The sequence below is a fragment of the Copadichromis virginalis genome, linkage group LG10 (assembly GCF_057382275.1).
Source record: "Copadichromis virginalis isolate Kocher_CV1m ecotype Utaka linkage group LG10, C_Virginalis_male_GT1.1, whole genome shotgun sequence".
Lineage (NCBI taxonomy): Eukaryota > Metazoa > Chordata > Actinopteri > Cichliformes > Cichlidae > Copadichromis > Copadichromis virginalis.
This window is the reverse complement of record NC_140627.1, coordinates 18,582,886-18,608,990: the sequence shown is the minus strand read 5'-3', so window position 1 is coordinate 18,608,990 and position 26,105 is coordinate 18,582,886. Positions and strand designations below refer to the sequence as shown.

The following is a 26,105-nucleotide window of genomic DNA, read 5'->3' as shown; positions in this document are numbered from 1 at the left end:
AGAGTGATAAATTTGGATCTCCGAGTGCTCCTCTCCCACACATCCGCTCCCCCATCCATCTCTTATTCTGGGCTAATTGAATTAGTGCCCGGGTTAGCGCTGTGTTCATTAAGCTAATGCTGTGTTGTTTACACACGGCTCATGCTGCAATTAAGCAGACTCCATTTTGGGTGTTGAACTTGTGCACACAGAGACGTGCTTCTGTCGTCTCGGGGAAAGTCATTTGTCTGTCTGATTCAATGGTTTCCTCACACAACCCTTGACATCTTCTTCTTCCTCCTCCTCCACCTCCACCGCCACTGCAGAGCACTTTCAAGTTCAAGTCCGAGAGCGACATCCACTTGGCTGAGCACCACAAGCAGGTGTTGTATGACGGAAAGCTGGCCAGCTCCATCTCTTTCACCTACAACGCCAAGGCAACGGATGCCCAGCTCTGCCTGGAGTCGTCGCCCAGGGAAAACCCTTCCATCTTTGTCCACTCACCGCACGCACTCATGCTACAGGTTAGTTTGGCTTGTTTCTTCTGAGAGAGCTCGCTCTAAATCACAGCCCACAGCTCTTGATGTGTTTAGTAATGCATATGTGAATGACTGAAGTGGAATGAAGTGATTGCTCAGTGTGATTATCAAGCTAGTTTTTCATAGGCTGACTCATGCTCGCCTCAATTGCATTTGTGAAAAATAAGTGGTATTTACCTTGCTTGGAGTACTGTAGATATAAGGGATTTCCTCAGTATAAGATATTATAGCTGATATGATATTTAAGAAAATATAGAAAACAGATTTGATTTTGACAGGACTCTTAGATCTTAGTTTAACCTTCTTTGAAGGATACTGCTTGTAGTTATGTTTAAGCATATATCTTTCAAGGTTGATGGAGGTCTGCTCAACCAGTGGTGCTTTTCTTTTCTTAAAAAAAAATCTCCTGATTTCTGAGAATTCCCTCAGTTGCACAGTGTGTGAAAAATGCACCAACCATCCAGGCAGCAAATTCTCTATTTTATAATTATGAGGGCACAAAGGGAGTCCTGTTTTCTTATCCAGTTAATTTAGTTAAGGAAGGTCTTGCAGTCGCCTTTTTCATGATTTTAGTTCAGTGGGTTAAAACAGCTTAAAGTGGTACACAGGTACCATTTATAGCCCTAAGGAAATGCTCCGTTTTGAGATAATTAAAATTATTTTGAAGTAAATTGTTTCAATTTGTCTCTGTGGGATCTAAAACTAGTCTTTAAAAAAACAAAACAATAGATGCACTAAATGTGTGTGTGAAAAGAAGCGAGTCTTAAATTACCATATGTGGAATAAAAAAATGTCTGCAACATTTTCTATTGTTAAGTCTGCATATGAGAGCTGTTTGCTCTTTAATAGTGGAAGTGAGCATGTGATTTCTACTGTGTGAACATGTCAAATAAAGTCAGCGCTAACAGTCTTTTTTCCAACCCCCAGGATGTGAAGGCTATTGTTACCCACTCCATCCACAGTGCCATTCACTCTATAGGAGGCATACAGGTCCTGTTCCCTCTCTTTGCACAGCTGGACTACAAGCAGCTCAATGACAGCAGCGTGGACACCACTGTCTGGTGAGTCATCTGCATAAATACAGAGAACCTGATGGCTGTCTGAAGAGCACTTATATCAACTGCACCATTTTTTCTTTTCCAGCAGAGGAAATCAGGCTGAAGCTTCAAAATATTACATGTTTTGTTTGCTATGCAGTGCTGCAGCTGATCCTGGTAGGGACCCCGAAACAAACTAGGGAAAATGAGAAGAAGTAAATATAGACAATGGTTGACATTAGAGAAAGGTAAATGTCGTATGTGGGAGAGTTGTCTTTCTTTTAAAAGAATAACCTTGGTTGTGCTGCAGGCTACAAAATAACTGATTACAGAGAGTAAAAGGAGGAAGAGCAAGGTGTTTTAGAAAGTCAACGTGTTCTCCTTGCTCCGAGATTCCCCTAAACCGCCCCATCTCATCAGTATTAATCCAGTTACATCCAGTATCGAGCAGCTTTGCAGTCCGATTATTTAAAAAATATATCATCAAGGAAATGACAATAAGAAACAGCAAAGCACCTTGCTTATTAAAAATATATGCTGGGGTATGTGAATGTGGGTCTGAAGAGTGATGAAGCAAACACGGCATGGATCGTCTTGCCTGCAGTAGTAAACATGTTTGTCCAGTAGTGATTTCAATGCAGCATTGCTGGTGTGTGCTTATGTTGCAGTGCTACTCTGCTGGCATTCCTGGTGGAGCTGCTGAAAAGCTCAGTGGCCATGCAGGAGCAAATGCTGGGCGGTAAAGGCTTTCTGGTGATCGGATACCTGCTCGAGAAGGTCAGTACAAGAGCCTCCAGGAAAGAGTTTGCATTCTATTTGAGCTCCATTAAGTTCATCAGGGTTTTTTATCAAGCTTTACTTACATTTCCGCTGTATTCTCTGCTAGGTAGCTTATATGTATATAGCTATTTAAACCTGATGCGGCGTGATGCAACAATATTTTTGTCATTTGTTGTTTTGTTAAAATGTTTTGGGCTATACTGACAGGTGTTTCTTTTATTTTATTCAGTGCAATATTAAAGGTCAAATTTATTGCAGTGTTGATTGCATTTCATCAGTATTACAGAACTGTGCAAAAGTCTTGAGCCACCTGTCTTTCCTTTATGTTTTGCTTCTAATGAGCCAGAAATTCCTGATATACATGTTTGCATGTATGTTTTCAAGCTTTCCGAAGGTCTTTCAAAGTTTTATTTGGACATTGGTTGCTTTTCCACTCATTTTCAGTCCAGTCCTTGTATTTGACCATCTTCAGAGAAATGCTTTTGTTTGTTAGTGTACCTATGAATCACGAGATAAACCAGTGTTGTGTCTACACATGAACCGCACTTTAGCAAATTTAGCATTTAGTTACTAGCAGCCTGTCACAAAACACATAATTTGTTTCCCATTTCTGCTGTTGAATCTGTAAATTTCCAAGACAAATCTGACATAAAATAGTATTATTAGTTAGTTAGTTCGTTAGTTAGTTATTTCCAGAGAGCTATTAGCCAATAATGTGGCATATTTCCACATTATACTGCGTGTACAACTTGGTGAGAGGAAAATGGACTAGTGGAGGACAAAAGCAGAAGTGGCAGGCTGAAAAATCATACAGCAGATGAACAGTATGTGAGTCAGGTCCTTAAGAAATAGGACAAAATCCAGCAAAGACCTGCCACAGGACCTGAGAGATGTATCTGGATCTTAAGTTGATCCATTTACTGTTCACTGAAGCCTCATCAGAAATGGTCTGAGTGGAAGAGTGGCTGTCAAGAAGCCATACTTAAGGAAGAGAAATGGGTGGGGAAGGCTGAGATATGCTAAATTACATTAGAATAATTGGACTAAAAATCAGTGACAACAAGTCTTATGGAGCGATGAATCCAAATTTAAATATGTGAAGTTAGGAGAGAGGTACAGCAGTGTCTACAGCCATCTGTAAAACACGCTGGAGACTTTTACCATGCAGTACCATCTGCAACATCTTTATCAGTGAAAACATTTCAGCATGATAATGATCTCAAACGCCAATCTAGTAAAAGCATAACTGGATAGAAAAACACACTGAAACACTGTCGGTCATGGATCGGCCTCCCCAGAGCTCACGCCACAATATTACTAAAGCAGCGTGGGATCATATTGACAAAGAACAGAACAAAAGGCAGCATAAAAGAGCTTTGAATGTCCTTTAAGAAGGCTGGAGAGCTATTCTGCTTAAAGACATTACAGGAAAGCTTACCTAAGAGAGTCCAGGCTGTGCTAATAAGGTGGTCATATCAAATATTGACTTACAAGCTTTTTAGAATATGATTTAGTTGTGTATATGTTTCCCATTCTTCTAGAAAAACGTAAAGAAAGGAGCGTTGTCTCAAGGCCTCGGTGCAGTGTAGGTATTAGAAGTTGTTGTGCGAAGATAGAAATGTGCAGAGGAAAGAGACAGCGATATCATATGCACACTTCTTAACAAAACAGATGGTGTAAATTAATTACCTGAGACCTGTGTTGAACTCTAGCTTAGGTACCTAAAATTATGTATTGAAAAGCGTCATTCAGCAGGTGATTGGCTGTATCCGTGGTTACACTGGCTGTACTGTAGGATGACAGCAAATAAAACGTTAATAATAATAATTTAAAAGAGTGTTTATCAGCTTTTTTCTTTTATCAGCTTCAAACCTATAATTGCGTGCTCTTTTCCTAGTCTTCACGGGTCCACATCACCAGGGCAGTGCTTGAGCAGTTCCTGTCCTTTGCCAAGTATCTGGATGGTTTACCTCATGGAGCGCCACTCCTCAAACAGCTCTGTGACCATGTCCTCTTCAACGCTGCCATCTGGATACACACCCCCGCCAAGGTCTGTTTATTTTCAGGCATCTCCTAAAAATGTGTGCGAGTGTGTTTTACATGACCTTGCTGCAAAGAAAATAAAGGTCTGGAGGCCTGTAAAAAAATAACCAGCAGAGGGAAGAACATAAAACATAAAAAGAAAGCAAGAGATACTGTTTTTTTCTGATTATTGTGTGCTCTAGGTTTGGTCTGAATTCAGGAAAAAAGAGAGACATGTAAACATCATAAAAGAAAGATGAAGGAGGGGCTGATATCTCTCACTGGCTTTTGCCCTTTACAATAATATAATAAACAAGGATGGAAGAAGACATTGGGGGGAGGGGCTGGGGCATTACACAGGAGAAGGACAGAACACGCGAACGAGGGGAAACAATAAGAAAAAGTGACATTTGAAAAGACCTCGGGACAGAGAGCGATGTGTTGTTCCTCTTTTCCTCCTCACTCTGAACTCGATGTGGCATCGCTGAAGGGCCCCTCAGCTCTTGCCTCCATTTATTCTCAAATCTTCCTGGCTCCCTGTCTCCTTCCCTCTGACCCCGAGAGCTGATTGGCCTCTGGGTATAGCGGTGCAGCCGACGGCGTCCTGGAGTAAAAACAGACGCTATGCAAGCTTCTCAGGAGATGGAGGAGTGTGCGAATGTCAGAATGCAACACTGTACAAATACAGCGTATTGATCTTGGCTTTTATCTCAGAGATTCAAAGTGACTGAAGTATGTGATTACATATTGTTGTTTTTTTTTTTTTTTTACCTGCAATTGAGTGCCACTGCAGGAAAGACGATAAGTTCTTATTACATGATAATAATTAAGGTCACAATAAGAACAGCATAATAAACATACTAAGCAGCCCCACACACACAAGAAATCTTAAAATCCTTTAATCTTGCTTCCTTTGTACCGTTCTGCCTCCCGCTGAGTGTTATTATTTTCTGCCTCTCAGTGTATTATCATTACCTTTGTTATTGGCGAAAATAGCCTCGGTCATGTTCAGGACTTAATGAAACACTTGAAGAAATCACATGTGAATCACATCGCCCGTCTCTCATAATGTGTCCCCTGCTCAGTTTTAAAAGAGCCCGTTTCTCCTGGTAAACACAGTCCTTTCAGAGAGGGAGGAATATATATTCTTCTTGTTTTTGTTTTAATAAGCCATTGTTGGAGCAGCGGAGCCCGAAGTGTTGCAATACGATCAAGAATTTTCGTAAGTTCTGCTGAGATGGTTTTAAATTGCACCAGATAAACAGCTTAATGTGAGAAATGTAATATAATGAAGGCCATTTAAGTCATCTGAGTGCACTCTCCTTTTTAGATGAGCTGTGATGTGGTATGGTCAGGCAGTGGCACCCTGCTAATTTCATCCGTCTAAACAGAGCTAACTCGTTAAGGCTGGTCCTTAGCGTCACGGTCACTGTAATGAGCTCAGAGATTTCTGAGCGTACAGCACGCTCCAATCTATGAAAGTGCGATTGAGAGGATTGGTTAGTGGAATATCAATAGAAGGGGGGGACTTTTTACTTTTTTTTTTTTTTTTTTTTTAAACGGAACATAAAAGGAGGAAAGGAGCAAATTAGCGATTGGAGAACGCACGCCTCAAATGCCAGAGTCAGTAACTGCCTCCTCATATGAGGCTCGAAGAGCTTCAGGCACAGAAACATCAAAATAACACAAAGCAGGAAAACACTGGTGCTTTTACTGGAGGGAAGTTTCCGCTGTGGCCGTCCTTTCACTGTTAAACAGCTTTTTTCATGAATATCATAAACACAAAGTGATGATTTATTTCTCTCCCCAAACTACTTGTCCGTCAACATGCGCATATAAAGACAAGGCACGTACCGTGCATGTGTTGTTTGAATGTATTTTGTGTATTTCCAGGTCCAGCTGTCCCTGTACACATACCTGTCATCGGAGTTCATCGGCACTGCCACCATCTACACCACCATTCGCCGCATCGGCACCGTCCTGCAGCTGATGCACACTCTGAAGTACTACTACTGGGCAATCAACCCCCTGGAGTGCAGTGGAATCACCCCCAAAGGTCTTGGTATGTTTACAGTGCACACAGTTTGCATGAACACAAAGGCATGCTCGCTGTAAGAAGAAAGACAAGAGTGAATAAGGAGCAATGACAGTCCCTTAGGCTCACAGCTCACATGCTCACAGTGTTTCCATCACTTCACCACTAGGGACTCAAAGACAGTGCATACGGTGCACTCTGCCACACACGCACACGCACACACACACACACACACACACACACACACACACTAGTGATAAATTGTGCGCAGTTTTACGGTTCAGTATCAGGTCCAAGGACACTTTGTTATGTGGACTGAGCCACAGCTGCTCTGGCTTTGCTTCTTTTATTTTTTTTGCTAATTTGTCAGATCCCATCCTCTGTGATTCAAATATTTAAAGAGGCTGCTGTCACACACATCACAGAACTGATACAGTTACAGCCAAACTAATGCACAGTTTAGCTGGTCTATTACCTTAGTTTAACAGACTTAACTTTCTAGCATTAATACATGACCACATAAAGGCTTCCAGTCGTCTATCCAGGAAGTTTCTTTTACTGTGTTTTGCTCTAAATCTCCATTATTTCTAAATTAATACGATAATTGTTACCTTTACACGCCTGTTAATGACTTCCTTCTTTCCTTGGTTGTGTTAAAACGCTTCATCTCCTGCCTCGTGGCGTTGTTGTTTTTGTTGTCTCGGTTAACAAATGAATTTCACACTTGTCATGAAAATAGAGAGTAAATAATTCAGAGCTCGGACAGAAGATATTTGCTAGAATATACAGTAAAATATTCTCTTCTTAAAAGCCTGACAGTCGCCCGTTTGAACCACATCAGTTTAACATTTAAACGACTCTTAAAATCATGATTATGTGAGATTTAAGGAATGTTTTCTTTCACAGTTATGAGCAGTAATTTTGAGCTTCTTGTTAATCATTTTCATTTGATTTTTATTGTGCTGTAATAGTGGTGCACTTGCTTTTTTTTCTTAAAAGATGGAGATGGGCCTTGCAAAAAAATAGTTTTAGAAATGCAGCTCAAGAGGTTTTTAAATTGTGAAAGGGAGTTTTTTGCTGACAGTTGACAACTAAAGGTCACCTCAATACCCGAATAAGTGATTAATAACTTCAAATTGCCGTACAAATTTGCAGTGACATCGTACTCAGTCATTTCAAATAGTTAAAGCTATGAATGTATATACAGTAAAGAAAATGATCATTTCTGCTATATATTACACAGTTGTCTTGATGTATGCTCAATCATCCAGGTAAGTAAATCCCCAAAAGTTGATTCTGTTCATCTGGACGTAGTTTTTCAGTGGGAGAAACGTTTCGTCACTCATCCAAGTGACCCTAAAAATAAACTGAACTTGACCCAACCTAAATCTTTGGACTAAAATATAAATTTTATTAAGATATCTACATTGTGGGCACTTTCTTTTGATCACCAATACTTTCTTTTGCAGTTCTCCACAGGGTGAAACAGATTTATGCCTCCACAATATGAGTAATACATGTATACACACACAGACACACACACATTCAGAGTTTTTCCCAACAACCACTGGTGTTTATGGGAATGGCTGAGCGGCTTCTTTTGTGTATTTAAGAGTGAATAAGACCATTTCAGAAGCAGACACTGCATGTTCTCTTTTCCAACTGCTGCATTTTATTTCTTAAGAACAGAACAGGTGATAGCTGTGACACCTGTGTAAATAAATCTTTTATATTTCCTTAAATGTACCCACACCTTGTGCTTCTTGTGAATGCACTTTCTTTTGGAAAAAGGTCTCAAAGATTTGTCCATGGTTTTTTTTTTTATAAAGCCACTATAAAACATATCTATTTTAAAATAACACAGGGCTGACTCAGATATTCAATTTTCTTTGCCTTTGTAATAGAGCAGGGAACAGCTAGCAGTGCTAGCACCGCCGCTGTTGTCACGCTCTGTAGCAGCAAAAGGTCGGAGGAAGCCTCACACTTTAATCAACCTCTCCTTTTGCCCGGGACCCTCCGCTGACTATGAGTACGCATCCCATGTCTCCATGGTAACAGACATGTGATTGGCAGATCCAAGGGAGCTTTTGGAATTTCTAATCAAGTGGCTGTCTGGCTTCTTTTCTGTTTGGCGATATTAGTGTTTGCCTGCTGGGATTTAGCCCCATAAAAAAAAAAGGCGCAGATAACAGTATAGCAGCAATTAGCCTCAGACACATTCGTACTGTAGTTCAAAGCTAAAAGCAGCTAGTTGTGGTTTGAAAGCCTGCAAATGTATGCACTTGACTATACTGTATGAATGTGATATGCACTCATTTGCATAGTAATGGACAGTTATGTTGCTCATACCACGAGCTTTGTGGATAAAAATGCATTCAGCTAGCTGAAGAATGGGCTTGAATCCGAGTTGGAAGGACAATTTTGTATTTTTAGTATTTTCTTTTTTATCTTGCACCAGACTTGGACTGAGCTTAAAATACCAAATTCCTTTAACTGTGTATTTTACAAATGGCTAAATTAGGTGGTGGTTGGAAGTTCCAAGGAAAGAGTGTGTAGTCTTCACAATAAAACCTCTTGGGTCTTTTGCTCTTAAATTGCATTAACTATAATCAGATGTCCTCCACTGAATTTAAAAAAAAAAGAAAGGAAGGGGCTCTAAATGAATTACACTCAGCGGACACTTAACGTACGACTTGTTAGTACCAGGCTGGAGCTCATTTTCCCTCCAGAGCTGCCTTAATTCTTCATGTCAGAGATTCAATGAGGTCCTGGAAGTCCTCTGACATTTTCTTTCTGCATTGACGTGATAGCCTCAAAGAGTTGCTGCAGATTTGTTGTGATGAGTCTTCTGTTCCATCACATCCCAAATTTGCTCGCCTGGATCTGGTGAATGGTGAGACCATTTGATGACGGTGAACTCCTTGTCATGTTTCATAAAGCATTTTGATATGATTTGAGCTTTGAGACATGGTGTGGTATCCGTCAGAAGGTGGTACACTGTGGTCTTAAATTGAAGGACATGGTGTGCAACAATAGTCAGTCAAGTCATGGTGTTTAAACCATGCTCAGTTGGTACCAAGGGACCTGAAGTGTGCCACCATCAGTCTGAACCGAATATACAAGGCAGGATGGAGCCGTGCTTTCAGGTTCATGTTTCACACAAAATTTTGATTTTGTCATTAAAACGGAATTGATCAGGTGATTATCAATTTTGGTAAGTTTTTGTTTAATCTCAATTGTCCCTATTAACCCAGTGTGGTCTTCTGTTGCTTGTAGTCGATCTGCAGTCAGAGATGCTCTTCTGCAATAATACCTTGGTTGTGACGAGTGATTATTTGAGTTACTGTTGTCTTCCTGTCAGCTCAAAGTAAACTGGCCATTCTTCAGATTGTTATGAGCTGACAGGTATACCTAATAAAGTGGCCAGTGAGTGTCTTAGTCATGACAAATCTCTTTTTTTTTTCTGTCTATACACTTTTTTCTTTATGTATTAAGCCTCGTTCAGCCAACTTCCGTGACTTTTTCTATGTACTTTGTGTTAATTGTTGTAAAATGGGCAAATCTTGAGGAAATTCATTTTCTTTTTAGATCAAATCTGAAGCGTGTGTTTGTGTGTGTGTAGTTGTGGCAAAGGGCCCAAAGTCAGAACAAAATCGCACCACTTTAAACCTCTTTATCTCTCGAAAGCTTGCCATTATCCAGTTAAAATAAAAACTACTCGTTTGTTATCGTAAATTAGACTAGATAAAACTGTGCAGCCAGACTAGGAGCACACAAAGACGAAAATTAATTTCAAAGAGTAAGTGATGGTAATTAAACCTGCCCAAGGAAAGCTGTTTAGAAGAATATAAGCTTTATTCAAGGCGTCTTATGACAAAAGAGCTTTAAATAAGGAGGTTCCACTCACACCGCTTTCACCTGGTCATTTAATGCAGAGTGGCTGGGTAAACATGATGGATGGTCAGTGTCACCGTTCAGGCTACACGCACCAGCTTGACAGATAAGGATGATGGATCGCAGTGGATTGCTTGGGTGTCATGTTTTGGCTCCGTGAAGAGCAGGAGAACAGACTGAAACACGTACACACTCGCGTGATTGAAGGGCAGCAGAGCGTGACAAAGAAATGGAGGGACAGGCTTCACATCGTCTTCCTTTCACACCCTCGGCCTTTTATGTTTCTCGTGAGCCTACTTCTGCTGGCTAAGCAACAGTGGGTCAAGTCTTGTTTCTGAGAGGACGTGGTGCATTTTATTCCGTTTACAATAAACACTGTTTGCGATTGTATTTCTCTTCCTTTGAGGAATACATAATAAGGGATAGTTTCAAACACCCTGACACAGCAACGTGTGAAATGACAAATACACACAAACTGGACATCATAAATGTTTACTGGTTCTAATAAACAGAACAATTCTGTCGGGAGTGATGAGGACACGTAGCATTTGAGGTTTATTGGGTTGCATTGTGGGTGCTTGGTTGCTAAAGGCATCGATACAAAAAATAGAGTAGTTGAGGAAAATGGAGAATAAGTAAAAAAAAAAAAGTAGGAAAGGAAGAAGGGAACTTTATCTGACTGCAGTGGGATTCAGAGGATAAATGTCCTTGTTTTTGAAGGGTGGGTCTTATATCTTTCTTGTTTTGATCTAAATCAATGCATTTTTAGGCTTCCTGGCACCGCTTTCCATTAGCTAGTTATTTGGCAGCTGTTTTGAGCCGATTCATCACAGCTATAAATTCAACTGTATCTGACGTGCACATTAAACACTTAAAAAAAAGAATGAAATACAGTTACATCAATTAAAATTTAATGCCATCATCTGAGTTGTCAGTTTTTTTGTCTTAATCATTTTAAAAGTGATAGAGTTGTGAAGCTTTGACGCAGAAGAAACAAACACTATTGCTCTTTTTGCATGTGTGTGTGTAAGTTGCCCAGTTCTAGATGTATCTGCTATAGAAAGCATGCACCTTTTCCTGAACCTTAACAGAACTTTAGTAATTCAATTTTAGTTATATTCCGCCAAGTCACCACAACAGTCTCCTCAGCCTGCTTTATATTTCAAGGTAAAGACAGCACAATAATACAGAGAAACCCAACAATCAGATGACCTCCCTATGAGCAAGAACTCGGTAACAGGGGGAAGGAAAAACTCCCTTTTAACAAGAAGAAACCTCCAGCAGAACCAGTGTCAGGGACAGGCGGCCAGCTGTCGTGACTGGTTGGGGATGAGTGGAGGGATGCGGGACAAGAGACACACTGTGCCGCTCTCAAAAATACATTTTAAATCATTTTTGCATCATTTGGTTTAAAAAACAAAAAAAATGGCACAGCATTAAATCAACAGGGCGCTGCTTTCATCTTTACATAGTTCTACATTAAGTTAATCTTCATAAATTAAACTATGCAGATAAATAATAGAAACTCTTTCACTTCATTCATCGTACCAGCGTGATGGATGTGACTAAAACTCGTAGCAGAGTAGTCGACAGCTCTTTTCCCTCCTGCATACAGTGCAGATTTTGCCACATTGGAAAAATAATTGCTCAAGGGGAGAACATGTCTTTTGACAAGTATGTTGACCATTTTCCTGAAGCCTTCATTACTCACTGTGTTTAATGGGTGCACATTTTTGGCCTAATGGAAGGGGAATGTGTTGGTTATTTAAGGGCTTCTTTGTGTGCTCGGTGGATTTGCAGATGCACTGTACAGGCTCGTTTTTACGGACGTTTGAGTTCCCGATGGACAGTTCACGTTACAAAGCACTGCACTGTTTTTCTTGGTCTTCATGCATTTATCACACTGCAGTTTGTGGTGTGTTTTCAGGTGGTGGAATTGTTAGTCCAATAATCACACAACTGGTATGTTAACTCCAACTTTAATGGTTGCCTTCTTTCGTTCCGCCACACAAGAAGAAACCGACCCTCCAAAAACTTCTACTTCCCCTTCCAGCCTCCGCGTAGCCATGCCCCCCTTCACTGGACACTTGCGCAGTGGGACAGATACATCTTAAAAGAATAATTCAATGTTTTGCTTTGCACATGACTTCTTCTTGGTTAACATCACTTGAGTTAAAACCAGAGTATTTCAAAGCATCGGATGAAGACCTTTTATAAGGGCATGCTCTTTGCCTTCTGTGAAAGTAAACTTACACGGAAAATACTGTTGTGTTTTTTTAGCTCGATTATTTGTGTGTAAACCACCACAGCAAACAACTCATCCAGTACCAAAGCTGTAAAGTATATACAGTGGATTACAGCGGTTGTTTGGTTTGGATCACATTTTTGTGAATTACTGCGTCTTTGCTGTAATACGTTAGATTAGTACAATCATAAAATATCCAAATTGCCACTAGAGTTAATGACAGTTATTTACAGTCATATAGCAGAGTGAGTGTGTGCGAGCGTGTTTGTGTTAACGTGTTTTTCTCTGCTCTCCAGGAAGCCTAATAAAATCCAATATCAGTAAACACCAAGGCTCAGTGGTGGGCTTATTTAGCCGATCATTATCGAGTGTAAAAATGTATTTTTAACAGGAAATTAATTTTGTGTTTGCGCGTCTTTGTCTAGATGGACCACGACCGTCCCAAAAGGAGATCATCTCACTCAGAGCCTTCATGCTCCTCTTCCTCAAACAACTCATACTCAAGGTAAAATGAGAGAAACCGATTTACCGTGATCTTCATCGCATAAGATCCAAGAAATCGCTTCTTTTTTAGCTTTCTTTTCCTATTATGTCCTCTGTTGTTTTTTCTCCTGGGGACTGTTGGCTTAATCTAAAATGTGTGTGTGGAGAATTGCATTATAGATTTGCAGCGTGAATAAAACACTGTAGCTTTTGTGTTTGTGCGCTCTGATATTGATTTGTTCCTGTATTTGCGCGCGCGCGCGCGTGTGTGTGTGTGTAAGGAGGTTGTTACTGCTTCATGGTAAAAATGCAGCCAGAAACAGAATTAATGAAGCGGTGTGTAGTTAATAAGAGGTAAAAAACAACAGGAGATCACGAATGTTTAACTGAATGTCTGGTTTTCACAGGACCGGGGCGTGAAGGAGGACGAGCTGCAGAGCATTCTCAACTATCTACTGACCATGCATGAGGTAAATGCTAAATTCTGTATTAAAATAGACACTGAGAGAGGGCAAAAGAGGGAAACGGAGAGACTGTGAGAGCGGTTGAGTGGAGCTGGTGGCAAAATGTGCATTATAATTTGTGGGCTGAAGTTATGGTCCACTTAAACGAGTGAGTGTGAGTCAGCTTCAGTGCTGTGACCGCATGAAAAATGGAGCAACAATGAACTGAACAGAATGTTCTCTTCTGTAACAATTATATCTATTCTTGCTCTGAAATACCACCTGCCATTCTGTAATCCACCCCCTCCGCGTCCACCCTTACAACTCTCTTTGTCCTCTTAACCCTGTGTCCGTCTGTCCCACAGGGCTTTCTCCATCTCACCTGCTTCATCTTTCCTTTCTTTGCAGGATGAGAATATTCACGACGTGCTCCAGCTGTTAGTGGCCCTTATGTCTGAACACCCGGCGTCCATGATCCCCGCATTTGACCAGAGAAACGGCATAAGGTGAATGCTGCTCACACATCTGCATACATATTAAAAAGGTTTTACACAACACCAGAACCTGAAAAAATAAGTTTATGGTTAGAGCTATGCTGTTTGTGTCAACATAGGCATCCATATGCATCTATGTCGATATCTATATTAGTATTATATATTATTTTGTTATAAGAAAACCCATGATTTATTATGAATAATTTAATTGAAGTAGATAGTGTTCATTCAGAAAAGTGTAATATCTTTCATAAATCCCCAAACTGCTGCGTCATAGGTGTTGTGTTTCTTATTATTATTACTATTTGCCTCCTTGGCAAACTTTTAAAAGAATAGGAATGGTAGATGTGGTTTATACATTAAAAATCATTTTAGTTTCTTTCTTGGCAATTTATTGTTTGAAATTAAAACGACAGGATGCTTTCATAAGGTTTTATAGGTGCATAAAGGTTGAAAATATGGCAGTTTAACAAATTGCTACTTGGTTGCCAGGTAGCATGATAGCGTCATAATTTCAACATGCATAATTTAACTTTTGTAGACGAGTTAAAGGTTAGTGTCATAAAATAAAAATTGTACAATGCTTTTAAAGGGTGATGTAGGTGTATAAACGCTAAAAGCTGACCATTTTAACCTGTTGGCAGGTGGCTAGAAGGCAACATGATGATGTTATATTATCTGATGTAGATAAGAACCTTCGGGGGTCTAAGATTTACCTATGTGCCAAGTTTGGTTGCTCAGCTCCTGGTGGTATAGGAGGAGTTTGGGGACAAAGAAACAAATAGAGATTTAGTATATTGTAGTAGGATATTTAACAAGTGTCTCCATAGTGTAGTGAATTACACATTTGCTTGGCAAACCAAAGATTGCTGGAGAAACAAGTCGTTTTTGGAGTTGTGTCAGGAAGGGCACCTGGTTTAAAAGTCAAACACGCTGGCCCACCCACTGTGGTGACCCCTTGTGACAAGGGAGCAGCCAGAAATAAATGTTTAAGAGCAGGTCGGTCAAATCAAGGCATACACCAACAAAAGTTCGAATGTGACCTGCTGAAGTGTGAAGATTGCAGGAAATTAGGCCATCGATGTTTGACTTTTCACTTCTGTACCAGTAAGAATTGCGTTGCAAATTGTTCAGAAAGAAAAGGACCTGTTGTCCGAAAGGTTAAATTCATCGAGCCAGAGGTCAGAATCATCATTGGGGCCTTCTTACTAACAAAGGCATTGCATTAAGGTGGTAGGTGGGCGGATGTGTTTCTTTGATTCATAAGAAGAGATCCTTTGTAACAGCAGACTAATTGAATGTGGGAAAACTGAGATGGGATGAGCCCGACTGATATAGGATTTTTAAGATCAATATTTGGTCATTTATATATCTGACATATTGGCCAGTTTTTTTTCCTAAAATTTGATATGTGTAGATATTCAAAAGCCAAATATTACTTATGCTCTGCCTGACTGCCTAGCTGGTTTTATTTGTGGTGTTGCAAACGCCTGTGGCCTCTGGTGGACAAACTGTGCAATGTCAGTATTCGTGGTTGAAGGGTGTTTCTCCCATCTCTTTACTTTTTAAAGTTTCATTTATTGGATGTTATAAATCCTGATACTGATATATCAGCACCACTCTAGTAATTACCCTTGTGTCAGTCTGTTCTGTTCATCATCCATAAAATGTGAATGTTTTCACAGTGGGCTGCTTTACAGTAATAGAAAGGGGGTGTGGAGAATGTGTTGGTTTTTGGTATGAAGCCCCTTTCTAAAACCAGTGAAAGATTTAGACATAGATTTAAAATTTACTCAATAGTATTAGTTTAATTGTTTAATTCAGATAAAATTCCTGTAGTTTCACATTATGTTTCTCGAGTAGCTCGAACTACGCAGCCTTTTTCAAAGACGTACCCTTGCTGTGCTTGTAATTCCCCCAAAGCACGACGACACATGGATGTCTTTTTGGTTGCTATGGTAATTCTTCTGTTGCTAGAGAGCTAGTTGCAAACTGTGGCTTGTTCCTCTTTTTTTTTTTTTTTTTTTTTTTGATGTACTGTGTGCACGCTTCTTTGAAGAAAATGTTTCAGTCAGCGCTCGTGTTGCAAACTGTGACTCTTAAGAATGTTTGCTGAGTTTCAGGCAGCAGGTGTTTACTACACAGTGAAGAACCCCTAATTTTGCTCTTGTTTTTTTGTTTGCTTGATGTTTGCTATTGTAGTAAAGAAAGATGTTATAACTGTCTCTCTGACCTGTGACTCTGTCTCACATGTTACAGGGTAATCTGCAAGCTCCTGGCCTCTAAGAGTGAGAGTATCCGGGTCCAGGCACTCAAAGTTCTGGGCTACTTCCTCAAGCACCTTGGTCACAAGTCAGTACTGCTTGCTGAGCTTTCCTGGTATATTTCCTTTGTGTGGTTTTCTGCAGCACTGAAGTGAGGGAGTACTTGATATTTTCCTATAATCCTTTTATCTTTTACTACTAAACCCCCCCCAAAATGCTGCATCAGTGGAGGGAGATGGAGATGTGCCACGCATAGTGTAGGTTTGAGTGTGTGGAAAGACACTGCAGTAAAGCTGCAACAGTGCAGTCTCCACTGAACCTTAGAAAGACTGTTTGTTTGTGTGTTTGTGTGTACACCAAGATAATGCCCTCGTCAGCAGTGAATGCTGGGGGATTTATTCATCCCATGTGACAGCCGCGCCTCTCGCTGCCTGACATGAGAGCAGGCTGCCATAATGCACCTGAGCCCTGCACCGTCAGCCCCCCACCTACTTAACATCTGCTTTAGCCAAACATCCCGTAGGGCTGCCCCTTTCAGTCTACATGTCATTTCACTGCATATGGAAATTTAATATCGATCCTAATCAGTACATCAGTCTTAAATTAAATACTAAAGCCAATCATGCATACGTTACAGTAAAGTAAAAAGTGCTTTTCCTAATAATCTTCAAATATTCTTAAATATACTGAACATTGTCAGGTGGTATTAGATTTACTGATAATCTGATTTCTCATATTAAAAAAAGAAAGCACAATAAAAAAATCAGGGTTCTGCTATGATAACGTCTTAAAAGCCAGTGACATTTTGAATTAAAGATTATCTTACCCTGAACTTATCTAGACATTTCCCAGCAGAACTGCATGTTAGAATATAAATGTCTGATGTAGCCAGAGCAAAATCTTTAAAGTTCATGCGATGTCCACTGTAAGAGCGATCTAGGTAGCTGTCGACTTTATATTTAAATAAATACACGTCTGCTGCTGTGTTTCTTGGGAAGGTTTTTTCCAGCTGTCAGTCAACTCAAAGTGCAGCTACTCCTAAAAGGCAGATGGCCTACTTTAATCATGCGGCATAATGCAGAACTGTGCGCAGGTCTTGAGCCATCCCTCAAGTCCTTAAAGTGGTCTTGAGTTCTCCAGGCTTTTCAAGTTTACCAAGTTCTTTTGGACATTGGCTGCTTTTTCAGCCATTTTCAGTCCAGTCCTTGTACCTGACCATGTTCAGCTGAGCTATCTGCAGCAGTATCTGAAAGTCATGTCAAGGAATAGGAGAAAATCCAGCAATAAACTGACACAAGACTTGGTAGATCTAGCTCTAGCTAGTTGATCCATCTACTGTTCCCTGAAACCTCATCAGAAATGGTCTCTGTGGAAGGGTGGCTGTCAAGAAGCCATACTTGAGGAAACGGGAAAAAAAAGAGTGAATTGTGCCAAATTACATAAGAAATGGACTAAAAATCAGTGGCACAAATGCAGAAACGCGCCAGATTTTGATCCACCATGCAATGCCGCCTGGAAAGCAGCCTTAATTGCCAGAATGACAGTGGTCCCATACACTGTCAGTGCAGTGAAAGCATGTCTGGATGGGAGACTGTTAGTCATGGATTGGTCTCCCCAGAGCGCGGACCTCAACATTACTGAAGTGTGGGATCATCGTGGGAGAGAACAGAATAAAAGGCAGCAAACATCCACAGAAGAGTTTCAAATGTGCTTCAAGAATTATTCTATTCCTGAAGACTACTTAAAGAAATTACAACAAATTTTGGCTCAGAATTGTACAAACAGTGTACTTCCATGTGTGTTTGCACGTTTCAGTAAATCGCTGGATCTTTTTTCCATTTTCCCTGCAAAATATAAAGAAATGAGGAGTAGCTCAAGACTTTTCAACAGCACGGTAGTTTAATACCTGTCGTAGTCGTCTTCACTGCCATCCTCTACAATAGCCTGCCAGACTCGGTAACAGCTTCTTGAGTACGGTTACACTGAATCTATAGACTTGCCTTATTATGACAGCCAGGTATATAGACGATGCTTTTATTTATAAGCCATTTTGCCTCGAGTTTATTCCATTTTTTTTAAACAAAGTTGGAAGTTTGAGCTGATGTCAAAACCAATTTCTCTAAATGAGAGTATGTTTTTGGAAAATATCATTTAAAACGGCACAATAGTAGCTAAAGTGACTCATTATTTTGACTGTATATGCGCGTGTGATTAAATCCTCCAAAGGCTTTGGTCAGGAATATGAAGGCGCTTCAAGCATTATTCATTTAATTCAATTGTAAAATACTCAGAAGTTATTCATCCCTTATTCCTGAGCCTCTCAAGTTTAAACCCTCTTATAAGCACAATTTTTACCCACCGGCAAGGTAACTAATAAAAGTTAATCATTCACAGCCATATGAGCATTGCCCCGCTGCCTCCTATGGTGTCGTCGTATTGTTAATGCCTCTTGTTAATTTCTCTTGTTGGTATTCAATTCGTATCCTCTCTGGTCCCATCATCGCTGACAGGGCCACATGGTGCCACCTGCCAATATCAGACCGTCACCCGGTCAGTGACAATCAGTGTCAGTTTCAACTGTCATAAAGCCTTTACAAATGTGTGTGTTTGTTTCCCTGCAGGAGAAAGGTTGAGATCATGCACACACACAGCCTATTCACGCTGCTGGGAGAGAGGCTGATGATGCACACCAACACCGTCTCTATCACCACCTACAATACTCTGTACGAGGTAGGTGGATGTCAGTAAATATTACAATGGATCAAGCCATCGGATCTGAGTTGTTGGGATCTGTGTGTTTATAATTTAATGACTACTGTCAATCTTCTAACCGTGCAGATTCTGACTGAGCAGGTCTGCACTCAGGTTGTTCACAAACCACACCCAGACCCCGACTCCACTGTCAAGATCCAGAATCCCAGTAAGTGCATAAGCACTTCACCTCGCATCTGTGTCTCTCTGCGGTCTTTGGTCTGCCAGTAATGGAGTGTTTTGTTTGTTTTGCCTTTTCTTAATGCGAGTAAACAAACAACAAAGTGTAAATTGAGAAGCTGACACTGCTGCCATCTTCCACTTCTTGATCTCATTCCAAATGCTTTAAAAGTATTTGCTTCTCCTTCTCTCTCATCTTGTTCTTCTCTTCCCTTTACTTGGTTTTCTTTTTACCTCACACCCAGTGATTCTGAAAGTGGTGGCCACCTTGCTGAAGAACTCCAGTCCCGGTGTGGAGCTGATGGAAGTCAGGAGACTTTTTCTTTCTGACATGATAAAACTCTTCAGTAACAGCCGCGAGAATCGCCGGTAAAAAGCACACAAATCACTGTACCTGCACTTATCCAGCCGTGTTCATTAGCTCCTCACTGTGGCTTTTATTTTGAAATCAAACTCATGCTACAGCTCATCTCACATGCTGCCTGTTTTGTGCACCAGCTGCTTGCTGCAGTGCTCCGTGTGGCAGGACTGGATGTTCTCCCTCGGATACATCAACCCCAAGAACCCAGAAGAGCAGAAAATAACCGAGATGGTGTACAACATATTTAGGATCCTTCTCTACCATGCCATCAAATACGAATGGGGAGGATGGAGGGTCTGGGTGGACACCCTTTCAATAGCACACTCCAAGGTAAGAGTGGGACATGCACAATTCAGTAACAGTTCCCAGTAGTCTTATTTCGTTTAGTACAAGTATAGCTTGTTATTTCGATTATGTTATTTCTGCTGTATTTTAGATTTGGTGGTATGTCTCTGTCCTGGGACTTCCAAAGCCTTCCATGTACATACATGAATGCCAAAGATGGCGAGATTGGCAATAAGACCGAGCAAGAGCAGTGAAGGTGTCAATAAAAGCAAACGTGACATTAGTAAAAATCAGAAATGGCAAATAAAAAGGAGGAGCTGTATTAGAGGGGAGTGCAAAGTGGCTTGCAGATCGGTAACAACTGCAAGCGAGCTAATGGGAGATTGTCCAATAGGAGCCTTAGATAGGGCTTAAGCTCATGTGGGCTGCCACTGATGACAGCTGTTGTGCAGCACTGCCGGTTGAGCTTGACTTTCTTGTCTGCTGTTTGGCTACAAATGAGCAGATATTAATGGGGATTTTCCAGGTGCTGATATTCTGATTCAAGCTGCTTATAAGCTGTACAGAAACCTGGTGATTTGTGCAATTTGACCACTGTTATGTGTTGTTTCAACATCTTCCAGGGCCAGAATGACCCAGCATTGAGACACTTTCAGAAACTGATCACCTCTCTTTTCACTGTTCAGTGACAGAACTTTAACTCGCCCTTTTTTCTCATCTCGGGGTAAAAGTGAAGGGGCATTATGGGTAATGGTCTAATGGCCCCGGAAGGCTAGTGTCCCAGTTTTCTGCACTTTGGTGTAAATGATCTATGAGTCTCCTTTGGACTACCGTGTGGCTATTGATGTGAAGATTCACTTTTGTTAGTGCTTGTGTGCCGATAACATTACCAGTTATAATCTACCATCTGTCACAGGTGACCTATGAAGCCCATAAGGAGTATTTGGCGAAGATGTATGAGGAGTACCAGCGACAGGAGGAGGAAAACATGAAGAAGGGAAAGAAAGGCTCAGTTTCCACCATCTCCGGCCTCTCTGCCACACCTGCGCCTGTCGTCAATGGCAACTTGGAGATCGATGACAACTCCCAGACGCAGACACCTGAGAGTGAGGCGGAGTACAGCGAGGGGGCCGGCGCAGACTCACGCAACCTCCTCGCAGAAGGCGCGGTGAAGAGACCTAACGGAGAAGCACTTACACCTGGGGAGCAAAGTGCAGGTCCAGGCGTGAGAGTGGAGGTCCATGACCTTCTGGTAGACATTAAAGCAGAGAAAGTAGAAGCCACGGAAGTAAAGCTGGATGACCTGGACCTCTCTCCTGAAGGTCTTGGTGGAAGTGTAGGTGGAGGAGGTGGGGGAGGAATGGAAAATGGACCTCTGGTTGAGGTAGATTCTCTCTTGGACAGTGCTTATTGCAGTGTGGTTCAGAACCTAAATGGGAATCTGGCGCCTAAAGATGACACATCTGGTTCGGGGGTTGGAATGGGGACAAACCTCGGGCTTTCAGGAGTCAGCCTGGATGATGATGGGAACATGGGTCCCCTCATCACATTGGCGGATGAGAAAGACAGTGTCCCGAGCAACAACGGATTTCTCTTCAGTAAGGTAGGATTAGTATTACTGTGCTGCCTAATCCTTCTTAGTCCTTTTTACTCTCCCAAATAATGTTTCTAAGTTTTCCTCAAACCTGAAGCTGTACTGTTTTCCCATTTTTCCCCATTCATTCCTTCCAGGTTGATGAGAAGTTGCTTCCAGCTTTGGCAGCCACAGACCCCCTTGTACTGCCCAGTCCAGATCAGCCCACTCCATCCGGCCCAGCCCCAGCTCACTCCACCACCAGCGCTAGTGATGACCTCAGCCTGCTGGCCCACATGACCAGCTGCGGCTCTGATTTAACACAAACCCAAAGCCACACTACCGGGGAACTTCCAGAGGATGGGCCCTTCAAAATCCAAAGCCCTCTTGCTGACATCAGCTCAATTGCTGAGGCTGAGAGCCAGACCCAGGGAACCTCTAGACCAGATTTCCCAGAGGGAGAGGGCACAGACGGTGCAGACGGAGAGACTGCAGGGCTTAAGACTGGAGGAGATACAGCCAGCACCACCTCTGACACAGAGAGGTCAGATGATGGGAAAGACAAGGACACAAAGAAGATCCAAACTACTGCAACCACTCAGGTGTGTTTAAGTGTGTTCAGCTGGTTAAGAGGGAGCTCCTCACATGTTGTGTACACACTGGTCAGCAAATAAACTAAGTAACTCTGCCATGAGGTGTTATCCTGCACATATGAGTGATTTTTTTATTTCCTTCGCTGCATTTATCAAAATGTTAAAAAAAATTATAATGTGAATGCATTAAAATAAAAATAGAAAAAAGTGTGTAATCATCCTTATAAATCACATTAATACCTATTGTCTTTCATCTAATACCTCATGACTTTCAAGTGGCTGCAGTGCCTCATTATGCTACCCTTGCTTGTTGGAATTTTGGGTAATAAAATCACAGAAAGCTGGGGAAAGTGCTTTTTCACCTCCCCCACTGAGATTTATCCTCTCAGTTTAAGGACTGAACAAGTGAGCCACTGGTCACAAGCCTGCCTCTCTACCCTGTCCAATGTGATTTGTGTTGTGATTAAAATAAACACTTCAGCAGCAGTCCTGTTTTCCCGGCCAAAAAGCTGAGAAGCTGCCCACACACGAGCTAAGTTTCAGCAACCGATCAGTGAATGCACAATGAGAGTCTTCTGTGTTTTTTGGGGGGCTTTTTTCCTGTGGTTTTGACACCTTAAATGAAATTGAATTTCATCGATGCGTGTATGCCAAGTCTTATATTAGACCAAATGAGCTTCACTTGCTTATTCAACAACTGTTACAGGCCCTCCACGGTCGCACTGCAGCCCAGTTGGAGAGGGACCTACGCGTTGATTTGGGTTTCAGGGGTATGCCCATGACGGAGGAGCAGCGGCGTCAGTTCAGCCCAGGCCCGCGTACGACCATGTTCCGAATCCCAGAATTCAAATGGTCTCCAATGCACCAGAGGTTGCTCACTGACCTGCTGTTTGCCCTGGAGACAGATGTGCATGTGTGGAGGAGGTGAGTTCGATGCTGTGTTCGCCAGGTGTGTGTTAGTTGACCATTTTTAGTCATTTTACGCCTCGTTTTAAATAAACTGATTATGCTAAAGATCTGATTCATGTGACAGCTATATTGTGTTTTCCTGTTAGAAACTATGTCTTACTTTCAAACGGTTTGCATTTTATTCTCTTCCAGCCACTCCACGAAGTCGGTGATGGACTTTGTGAACAGCAATGAAAACATCATCTTCGTCCACAACACGATCCACCTCATTTCTCAGATGGTGGACAACATCATCATTGCCTGTGGAGGCATTCTGCCTCTCCTGTCTGCTGCCACCTCCCCTTCCGTAAGTGGCTCTTCTGCACCCCTCTGTGGTAGGAGGGAAAACTGCAGGTCGACAGCTCTTTCACAGGCCTGTTACTGGAGCGTTAAAGCCCACACAGACTTTTTTTTTTTTTTTTTTGTATGTGTGTGTGGTTTTTTTAGTTCCCCTTGCAGCACAGATCTTGTGTGCCTTGATAGGGCTATTTCCCTGAATTAATCTAGAAAATCACAGTAGACAAAATAAAATAAAAAAAAGACTTGTAAACGAATTTAACTCCCAATTAAACCAGTATGTGCAACTGTCAACCTAACCCTTCTTAACAATATTTAGTTCTAATCCCTTCAATTAACCGTTTTCGTTAGCTTGATAGCCTATTGTTTTAAGCGTTTTTGCATTTTAACCTTTCTTTTCCTCTCTGTGTTACATGTGTTTTGTGTATTTTCTTGTCTTTTTTTCTCTCTGTTTTTGTCTGTTTTGCATGTGCAGAATTCTAAGAGTAGTGCCAACACTGTAAGTTTGCAGTTTCTTCCTCTTTTTCTATTCTACTAATACTTAGCTCTGGTTTATTAACCATTGTGACTGACACTAACCCTTGCTTGTCTGACATCCATAGTGTTTCTGCGTGTTGTGCTCCTCTGCTGCTTACCTTATATTGTCTAAATCTATTGATTTCTTAGTCTCTGTTCATAAAGATTAAGTATGTCAACCCAGTTAGAATACTATGTGAATATATAGGGGGTGAAAAAGCCTAAAAAGCCACAGCATGGATCAATAAGAAACAAAAGGGAGAAGATTATTTGGGGGGTATATAGTCTGCTTATATATTTTACGAGAGAGAGTATTTCCAAACGTCCTTGGGGGTTTCATCTGCTAAGCCTGTCCCATTTGTATCAACGCTAAAGAAGGCAGGAGGAGCCGGACCCCAGAGGGGGTCAAAGGGAGAGGAGGTGACCCCTGTTCCTGGGGGAGGAGGCGCAGGGGGAGAGGTGCGTAAAGAGCTTGAGACTCTCATCATCACCAGAAGAGCTAAGAGCACCAACCCAAGCCCTTCTGTCTTCACCTTGTGTGTCTGTTATCCCCCAAAATGTCTGTGCTCACTTGCTCTGATGAGCCACCAGATGCTTGCGCTGTCAGCTCTCCACAGCCCTGCACGTCCTGCTTACTGAAGCAGAGACACAGAAAACTACACCGCTTGGTTTTGACCCCTGCAATGCTGCCTTCAGATTTTCAATGTAGTCGCACCACAGTTTGATAAATCAAGGGGCCCATAAGATATTCAAGGCTAGCCCAAGTGTGTCCACACTACTGCTGTTAATGCTAAAAACCCACACTGTCTTTGCCACAACCCCACTGTCACCATGATATGTGTGTCACCAGGCTGTACTTTGTGTTTTGTAGAACACCTCATGTTGCCAAACGTCATCATTATAAGTATGTTTTTCACTAAACCAGCATGACACTCAAGGTTGCCTTCCGTGTTTGTTGTGCAACAGCCAGCCGTGACCGTTTTGGTCCTGCTCATTGCAAGGCGCGACTGCATAGGTTTTTTCTGTTGTTTGTTAAAATAATAAGATAACTCAGGATTTCTTCATCCCTCCTAACTTCTGAGAGCATCCAGTGCGTTGTGTTTAAGTGCCAGTTTTTCACTGAATAACTGGCGAGCACGTGTTGTGTTTTCCCTCTTTCGCAGACGGAGTTGGAGAACATCGAGGCGACGCAGGGGATGTCTTCAGAGACGGCCGTCACTTTCCTCTCTCGTCTCATGGCCATGGTGGACGTGCTGGTGTTTGCCAGCTCCCTCAACTTCAGTGAGATTGAAGCGGAGAAGAACATGTCGTCAGGAGGACTGATGAGGCAGTGCCTCCGCCTCGGTGCGTCCGAGTTGAATCTCTTCAGTGTTTATAAAATGTTTAGATGAGCTGATTCTTAGTCGAGACCAGCAGTTCTCAACTACGAGGGCCGCAGGAAGAAGTGCAGGAGGAGCATGGGTGACCAGGTCAAGCTAAATTATAAGGCAGCTGTTGTGTTTTGGCAACTATCAGCTTCTGAAGGCTCGTGCAAAAAAACAAACTGCTTCATGGCCTTGTTGCATATGACTGGAACTGAAAGTTACTTATGTCAGCATTAAGATTACTGAACAGTTTTCAAATTAAATGTGTAGTTTTAAAGTTAAACATATGAAAATATGCCAGTTTTTATTTCCCTGAGGTTTAAAATGCTTTTTTGTTTATCACTATTGGAATAAGTATTTTTAAATTATACAGATATACTGTAGATAAGTCCATCCATTTTTATCTGCTTAGCCAATTCAGGTTTTGGGGAATTGGAGGCACCTTGGGTAGAGAGCTTAGAGAAAGAGAGGGACAACCACTGGAGATTTGAAAATAAAAAAACAAATTCATTTTTTGCTAATTGGCAAAATAACCGCAACAAGCTTTCATTCCAAAATAATTGTTGATTCCCTTTACACCATGTTGGAGGCAGTCCTGGCTAACTCTTGCTAATAATTGGCTGTCTCTGTTGTGGACCACCTTTTTATCATTTAGCAGTTTGTGACAAATCCCAGGTCTCAATCCCAGATGACCCCCATTTTTCACAAGCTGGCTCAAGCTGACTAACAAGGAATCCATGCAAGAGGTTTATGTAAATAAAACATTCATTAGAGAGAAAACAAACATGAACTTGAGTGGAAAACCCAGGTGAGCTGCTTTAGCCGGTGAAAGCAGGCCACGACCGCCTCAGTAGGAGGTTCATCACAGGGTGCTTCCAGTGGATCCAGATTACTTATATTTAATCTCTGAGTCTTTCTGTCGCTGTACCTTTCTAAGGAGGAAAGATGGAAGGCAGTTCCTCAGTTTGAGAGCTCCAGTGATTGGTTAATTAGCTGATTATTGACTTGTTCAGTGTTTTATA

General features: G+C 41.6%; 1 protein-coding gene across 18 annotated transcripts in view; it reads left to right on the top strand.

The window, feature by feature from the left end:
- The window catches only part of nbeaa (neurobeachin a), a 98,724-nt gene that overhangs the window by 47,604 nt on the left and 25,015 nt on the right, over positions 1–26,105 (top strand). For 9 of the 18 annotated variants that reach the window (XM_085470424.1, XM_085470411.1, XM_085470420.1 and 6 more), the window contains exons 9-27: positions 306–503; positions 1,446–1,579; positions 2,224–2,332; positions 4,233–4,385; positions 6,251–6,419; positions 12,957–13,036; positions 13,422–13,484; positions 13,866–13,963; positions 16,211–16,303; positions 18,837–18,945; positions 19,054–19,135; positions 19,392–19,515; positions 19,645–19,837; positions 20,709–21,395; positions 21,524–21,967; positions 22,665–22,882; positions 23,060–23,213; positions 23,679–23,702; positions 24,883–25,063. In XM_085470424.1, coding sequence (XP_085326550.1) covers positions 306–503; positions 1,446–1,579; positions 2,224–2,332; positions 4,233–4,385; positions 6,251–6,419; positions 12,957–13,036; positions 13,422–13,484; positions 13,866–13,963; positions 16,211–16,303; positions 18,837–18,945; positions 19,054–19,135; positions 19,392–19,515; positions 19,645–19,837; positions 20,709–21,395; positions 21,524–21,967; positions 22,665–22,882; positions 23,060–23,213; positions 23,679–23,702; positions 24,883–25,063 — 3,313 coding nt within the window. Of the gene's footprint in view, positions 1–305; positions 504–1,445; positions 1,580–2,223; positions 2,333–4,232; positions 4,386–6,250; positions 6,420–12,956; positions 13,037–13,421; positions 13,485–13,865; positions 13,964–16,210; positions 16,304–18,836; positions 18,946–19,053; positions 19,136–19,391; positions 19,516–19,644; positions 19,838–20,708; positions 21,396–21,523; positions 21,968–22,664; positions 22,883–23,059; positions 23,214–23,678; positions 23,703–24,094; positions 24,179–24,882; positions 25,064–26,105 lie in introns of all 18 variants that reach the window. The other 9 variants (XM_085470426.1, XM_085470415.1, XM_085470425.1 and 6 more) reach the window with 3 other exon arrangements.